This window comes from Clarias gariepinus, chromosome 17 (assembly GCF_024256425.1).
Source record: "Clarias gariepinus isolate MV-2021 ecotype Netherlands chromosome 17, CGAR_prim_01v2, whole genome shotgun sequence".
Taxonomy (NCBI): domain Eukaryota; kingdom Metazoa; phylum Chordata; class Actinopteri; order Siluriformes; family Clariidae; genus Clarias; species Clarias gariepinus.
The window spans coordinates 30,027,860-30,035,267 of NC_071116.1; the positions used below are offsets into that span (position 1 = coordinate 30,027,860).

General features: G+C 41.0%; 1 protein-coding gene across 1 annotated transcript; it reads right to left on the reverse strand.

Annotated features, from left to right (window-relative positions):
* Nucleotides 1-61: 61 nt before the first annotated feature.
* swi5 (SWI5 homologous recombination repair protein) lies at nt 62-6,196 on the reverse strand. The gene is made up of 5 exons (XM_053475943.1): nt 5,951-6,196; nt 4,663-4,711; nt 4,418-4,527; nt 1,187-1,281; nt 62-535 (listed from the first exon to the last, which is right to left on the reverse strand). Exons 1-5 carry the CDS (start codon nt 6,052-6,054, stop codon nt 471-473), a joined length of 423 nt encoding a protein of 140 aa, XP_053331918.1. The 5' UTR covers nt 6,055-6,196; the 3' UTR covers nt 62-470.
* Between the last annotated feature and the right edge of the window lie 1,212 nt (nt 6,197-7,408).

The following is a 7,408-nucleotide window of genomic DNA, read 5'->3' on the forward strand; positions in this document are numbered from 1 at the left end:
CAGTGTTTTCCACTCCTCGTGCCAGGTGTTTCTCATCCCCACCTATCATCTACCAACAAGCTGAGTGATCAGATGGAGTTTATTACTCAGGTCATGCTCAAGGTAACAAAATGTCCAACCCTGGACCATTACAGGCATCTCAGATTCTACTTATAACCTTCTCTCTCATTTACACACTGTGCAGAGATAAACAGTAACTTAGAATTTACAAAAAAAAAAAAAAAAAAAAAATTATTTCGTAAATAAAACATTGTAATGATTAGCAGTTTGCTGCAGCGTACGCGGAATGAAGCACCAGGGGGCGTTCTGTAACAGGTGCTGCGTGTGTTAATGGCTCTGCTTCGCCACGCTCTCCCGTCACTCATGAAGAACAGTTCTTAAGAATCTGGAGCGTGAGCGTGCCGAATGCTTTCTGCTCCTGGATCAGTGGGGACATGGTGGTCTGTCCTCCCACCGCAGCCCTCAGCCAATCAGTCGTCCAGCTCCATGCCGAACTGAGCGTACAAGTCGCGTGTGGTGACGCCGCGCAGGCCGGCTGTGAGCAAGACACACAGAAGGACAGTTGTGTTAATGCACACAGGGTGAAGAGGCGACGGCAGTGAGGCTGTACGACACGCCGAGGCTCGAACAGGAGCTCTTTATGTTCAGGACTGTGGAGAATGTGGCTCCATTATCATACTCCTATACATTACTGTACTGTGTGTTCTTTTATTAGTGTATCTCTACATGTGTCCCTGTGCTGCATGTGTGTGTATGTCTTGGTGTCTGTCTCTCAGTTTGAGTGTCCAAGTGTATGTCTCTGTCTCTGCACACCTCTGCATTTGTGCGTCAGTCTCTGTGTGTGCCCACTGTCCCTGCGTACGTGCCCCTCTCTCTGTGTGCATCTGTCTCCACATGTGTCTCTGCGTGCATGGACCCCTGCGTTTGCAGGTCTGTCTCAGCATGTACGTCTCTGTCTCTATATCTGCCTCTGTGCATGTCTGTCTCTGTGTACGTGCATGCATGTGTGTCTCAGAGTGTCCATCTGTCTGTTTCTGCAAGTGTGGGTCTCCACATGTGTCTTTTCACATTTGTCTATTTCTGTGTGTGCTTTTCATTAGCTCGAAGTCCGCGAACGCTCTATATTTAACCCCCGTGTAGTGAGCAGGTGTAGTGATTTGGGACGGAGCCTCGGTGCGATTCTTACCCAGCCTGCCCAGTAGAGTCTGTGCGATGTCCTTGATGTCGTTGTATTCGTGCAGGAGGTTAATGTGGAGTTCGAGCTCGTGCACACACACTCCTCTGGGGAAAAAATTAATAAATAAATAAATAATAATACAAATATCAAAAGCACTGTATTAACAGCGGAGAAACCGGAGTGAAAAGTGGAGTCTTTCTGTGTTCGGTGTTAGATCTAATTAAATAATCAGTGTTTTTTGTAGAATTTGTGATCATTATTCGCCTCCGCATCGGATTACAGTGGCATACGAAGGCCCTCTGCACTTCCTGGAGCCGTTTAAAACTTGCTTGCATCAGTGGAAAGCCAAGAAAAGCTTTTTTGTAATTTTTATTTTGCATAGTGTGCAAGATTTAGTGAAGACACAGCACCAGGGGTCCCAAGAATGTTTGTAAAACTCATTAATTAATAATTAATTAATTAACCGAGATTAACAACACTCAACATACCAAGCCCAAATGTGTATTACACAAAACAGACACTGTAGTGCACAAGATATGAGTATTTACAACTACACCGTGTTCCCAATTATTACGCAAATTATATCTTTCCCTTATTTTCATAATTAGTCAATGCAAATGACAGTCAGTATAATTTTCAAGTCATCAACCATTTAAGTATAATTTGAATTTTATTGAACAAACCTCCTAATGATAACAATATTTAATTAAAAAATAAAAAACTGAAAATGCATTGTTCCAAATTATTATGCACAACAGAGTTAAAACATCTTATAGGTTGTAAAGAACTGAAAATGGGCTTTTATTGAATTTGCAGCTTTAGGAGGTCATATTTACTGAAATCAAAAGCTATTTAAATCAAAAACATCCTAACAGGGAATGTTACATCTTAACATTGGACCCCTGCTTTGATATCACCTTCACAATTCTTGCATCCATTGAACTTGTGAGTTTTTGGACAGTTTCTGCTTGAATTTCTTGCAGGATGTCAGAATAGCCTCCCAGAGCTGCTGTTTTTGATGTGAACCGCCTCCCACCCTCATAGATCTTTTGCTTGAGGATGCTCCAAAGGTTCTCAATGGGGTTGAGGTCAGGAGAGGATGGCGGCCACACCACGAGTTTATAATCTTTCATTCCAATAGCAGCCAATGACACAGAGGTATTCTTTGCAGCATGAGATGGTGCATTGTCGTGCATGAAGATGATTTGGCCCACCAGCTCTCTCCAGAACGTGGTGTATATACAGTACAAAATATTTTGGTGTGTTTGGGAATATATGTATAGTCCCATGTCCTGTATACTGTGTGAGTGTGAGAGTCGGTGAGTCAATACGGGAGCATGATGATGAAAAAGCGCTGTCCTGTGATACGGTCCTAATGGTGAGTAATCTGATTTTGATTTATCTGCAAAGAGAAACAGTCTTATGCAGCGCTGGCGAAATAAAGGTGACTGGTTGCATGAGTATGAACAACAATGGCTTCTCTTAAAACATGTCAGCTGACATGGGATTCCCCTCGTGATTTGGAGAGAAAGTCTTGCGAGAGTAAAAACACGGAGCCAAAACAACTGAGAACAATACATCATATGGGAACAGATTATAAAGTATACAACACCATGTGAAAAATGATCAGCAGCTTTATAAAAACTTATTAGGTGGCTGTGGTACATGTTATCAAGGACGGGATCAAGAAGAAGAGCCGCTTTCAGTTTGGTTTATAAAGAAGCTGGTGCCAAGAGGAATCATAATTAAGTTTAAGTGAGGTTTAATGTCTATTCTAAATGTTTTGATTGTTTTTATATGTAAAAATATGATTAAAGTGTTGGAAATTGGTAATATTGGTAATAGTTTTGGGTGGCTGGAACAGATTATCTGCATTTACATGTTTCCTATTAGATGCGTTTCACAATACGGAATTTCACCTTAAGAAAAACTCGTATGATGAGGTACCGCTGTGTTATTAAAGTGACTAAAGTGATTAACACTAAACCCAGAGTAAACCTGAGACACCTGTAAAGACGAGTGTGTTGTGAGGAGACTGAGACTCGCGCGTCGTCTGGCTTCCTGTCTTGTTTCCGTCAGGGTGTGCTCAATAAACATCTAAATTTATTTTTAATAGCATTTGCTGTAAATACTTTTCCACCCCACGCTGTAGTCGGTTAACAGTGAGGTTTGGTTGCTGAGCCACATCACAGACAAAGATAAGTGTATTAGGGATGGAAGAATAGTTGATGTTAGATACTTTTATTGGTTTTAATCCTGAAACATTAATAGAGAATTAGGTTGTGTTTATATTTACTCTCAAATAAGTATGCGTGTTTGTTCAAGCAATATTACACTCAAGGTCGCCTGACGGAACTAAATAACCCTGACCGGCGGAGCTGGAGAGCGACAGTTATTGTAATGAACAGGAGGTGAAAGCAGCGGTACTCTTAGCGGTACTACAGTACGTAACCAAATGGTGGAGAATAAACCATGGAGGTGGTGAACAGTCCTGAGAAACTCACCAGATTAACTTTATATTTCCACGTATTCCACTTTAGAATATCAGCTCCGTTCCGGGGTCGAATTCAAAACAGCGTTAAATAGAAAGCTAGTGCACTAAGTAGGGTCTACGATGTAGTGCCCTTGATCAGGGGTTAGAGAGGGATTTGGGATTCAGCCTTGTGTTAGAGGCTAGTTAGCTTTGTAGCTAAGCGTTAGCCGTGAACAGAACGACGCGGACGGTTCAGAGGCGATTCAGAAGGACTTAGAAGTGATTAGTGCAGAGACGGCGTGTTGTTTAAGACGACATAACGTTATCAGATGTGTGTTCTTACTGAAAGTGCTTCTGTGACTGGGTGTGAATGTGGGTTTAGTCAGACAGCTGCTCTCTCCTCAGTACTGCGGACCGTACAGACCTACTCTCACCCACGCTGAGACACACAGTTAGTGTCATTAACCACTGGACAACACCTGGGACACGCCCACTCATACATATAGTTACACATCACAGTGCTGTTACACTCTATTATCATTATTTGGAGAATGGCTCCCATCCAATCAGATTACTTAGTCAGAACCTTTATGTATTTTAGATCATCAGGGTGCCAAAAATTCTGGGGTTAAAGAGTCAGGTTTTATGGTCATGATTTATGACATGTAAAAGTGAATTAACAGCTGAAGACCAGAAGTCTGAATCTACCTGCCACATGTCAACACACACACACACACACACACACACACACACACACACACACTTACTCGCTTTCTAACAGTGTGATGTCAGACTCCAGCTGCAGCAGTGTGTTCTGTAAAGCTCTGATCTCCTCCTCCACACACACCCCGCTGTTCAGCATACTAGAAACCTGAACCTGTTCAAAACACACACACACACAGCTAGTGAGACACTCTGAGTGTCCATCTGTGCACCAATGTTCAGTGAGATGGTTTTATTGAGCGGCGTGAGCGGTCGTATGTGATGTCGTAACGTGAATGACGTCACTCACTGGAGATTTGAAGCTGGAGTTGACTTTGCCGTGTCCTGAGCGCAGAGTCCTGTTCGAGGAAACAGAGGACAAGAAGACGCCATCATCATTAATGTCATGGAATAATACTATTTAACTAGTATGCAACCCTAATTTATAATTACGAAGCGCATAAGTTTGTGCACCCTGATTTAACGATGTATTTTATTTATTTTGACCCTGGACGATTTTGCCGTGACCTGGAACTAAGACACATGCTTTTTGGGGACTGTATTGGTACAAAGTCAACAAGACACAAACATTTACAATATTGTAAAGCACTGCTGAACGAATACGAGTTTCTGAACATCATTGTTAAAAAGAGAAACCAAATCAGACACGGCATGAGCGCCAATCAGCTTTCAGGTAGTCACATGACTGAGGACTCGGGGTGTAACGGCTGCATCATATGGACCAGCACGCGTCTGAACCGCAGATGAACTCTCTCTCTCTCTCTCTCTCGGTATGATTTAAGTTGCCAGGTCACATTGACAAAATCCCACCTGGGCAGTGCTGAAACTCCACCCACTCTGCATTTTGATAACATCTGAGCGTAAACACCAATTCGTTGACGGTAAAAGAGTTTGTCAAAAGAGTTAAAAGGTTAAAGCTAGAAATAATCTGCTGATCTTTAATGTAATATTATTGTTATTAAAGGATAAAGCCCACGTACGTGTCTGTCTGTCTTTCTGTACAGCAGAACTCTCTATTAATACAAAAAAATCCCATTCTGTAAGGTTGAGTATCTTACGCCTTCTTTACACTAAGTTGTCCTTCTTTGGTGCTCAGACAAATACACTCCCTGTTTGTTCATCAGGGGACAGTGGTGGTCTAAATTAGTTTTAAACAGGCTCCTCAAACACGCTCTTTACTCACAGTATCTTTATTTCCTTCTCCAAAACTGTATCTTCAGGTTTAAAGTGTGTGAAAGTGTGTGTGTGAAAGGGAGAGAGAGCTTTTTTTAAATCTACACTGATCTTTAGAAAAGCAAACACGTGAGCATTTGATGGATTATGTTAATAACAGGACACAAACACACTGCAGCATGGCAGAAGGGGTGTAAACTTATGCACAGAATGTGATTAACCAAACGTAGATGCAGTAATATTTTGGCTATGTTTAAAAAAAAACATGAAATAAACATAGAACTTCGGAAATAAACTGCATATTAGGGGTCATTTTCAAAAGTCCCCAAAGTGTATGTTGGGTATATAGGTTTAAGTGAATCTGGCAACCCTGCTAGTCAGTTTTATGCTAATCATTTGTTTACCTTTTTCTTGCTGCTAGCAAAGTTCCGCCTCTTTGTGGTGTAAAGTTTAAAGTTTCAGTGCCACCATGATCGGGTTTAAGATTTTGCTCAGTTTCAGAATCCATTCTGGATTTAATTTACGGACACCTCATCAATGTCAGCGCTTAGAATAGATAGAATGATAGCGATTAACAGAAGTCGCTAACAGAGCTAGTCGGATAGCTAGCTTCATGAGATTAGCTCAGTCCGCCATTCTGCCCTGTACTGTATCCCGCCCTGCTTTGAAATCGAACACGTGATTCTTTGGAGCGGGTGATTAATTGGCGGTTGAAGAAGTAGGGGCGGAACGTAACGTGAATATGTTGCCGGCAAGTGTAGCACGTCAACGCCGCCGCCATATTGGAGAGGTTTTAATGTAAAAACGGAAGTCCATGCAGGACTATAAAGGGAGAAACGATTCAGAAAGAGTGCATTATTTTATTTTATACATTTTACAAATATGTCCTAATTTTTTATGTTTTATAATCTCTTTAGAATTTTAATTCGACGTTATAAAATAAGTCTAAGTGATATCTTCAGGACACAGTGCTTGTATTTGTCTTTTTTTTTTTTTACTTTATCCTACATAAAATTGTCAACGGTTTGCTAAATAAAAGCGTTCATTCTTACTTGTCAAATGAAAGCATTTTTAGTTATATCCCATGTGCTTTTTTTCAATGGGGCGCAGTTTTAAATCTGACCAGCGGGTGGCAGTAAAATGCAAAAAACAGTGGCTTCCTTTTACCTGCTAATACAGGGAGTGACTCTTAAAGGACTCATGATGTAACTAATTAATCATGTTTGAAAATAGCTTTCAGTTTGCCTTTTGTTAAATTTGATCAATTTTACAATCAGACATGGTCACGTGTCAGTCAGAAAGCCCCGCCCTCTTGCCTTGCATGCAGGTGTGTTAATGTAATCCTCTAATTTGCAGCTTCTGGACCAATGTATTGGGCCTTCCGCAATGCATTGTGGGAGTACGGATGTGGAAGCATGCTTTAAAAGGAGATATTAAGAGTGCAAAAGTCATCTAAGTAATCATGTTCAATAAAACCTAACAGGAGCCAAAGTAAAAGAAGCAAAAAGCGAATGTTTGAAATTGAAGGAAATTGACTGCCAACTAAAATGTTTTTGGGCTACATGAGTTATGATGTTGAACCATACACCTGCCCAACACAAGGTGTTTAAATAACAAAAAGATGGACACATAGCAGTCTGTAATTAACATGCTGTATGCAGACGCAGTAGAGACAGCCATTAAAACTGAGACTCCGTAAATTATACTGTACTTGTGTAGAAGAACCACGAAGAAAGTGGAACCACAAGTAAACTGCAATAAAATTAGACATTAATTATGAGCAAAAACGACCTTGTTGTCTCTGTAGTGTGACATAATTAACTGCTCAGCACAAACGGACAGGAAAACGAGGAAACTAAAAT

What these genes read in the sequence shown, in the direction of transcription:
- swi5 (XM_053475943.1), bottom strand. Translation starts at nt 6,054, where the DNA reads ATGGATTCTGAAACTGAGCAAAATCTTAAACCCGATCATGGTGGCACT. An exon ending in ACTCCAGCTTCAAATCTCCA is followed by an intron (nt 4,528 to 4,662) that starts GTGAGTGACGTC and finishes TGTTTTGAACAG; the next exon opens with GTTCAGGTTTCTAGTATGCT. An exon ending in GACTCTACTGGGCAGGCTGG is followed by an intron (nt 536 to 1,186) that starts GTAAGAATCGCA and finishes TCTTGCTCACAG; the next exon opens with CCGGCCTGCGCGGCGTCACC.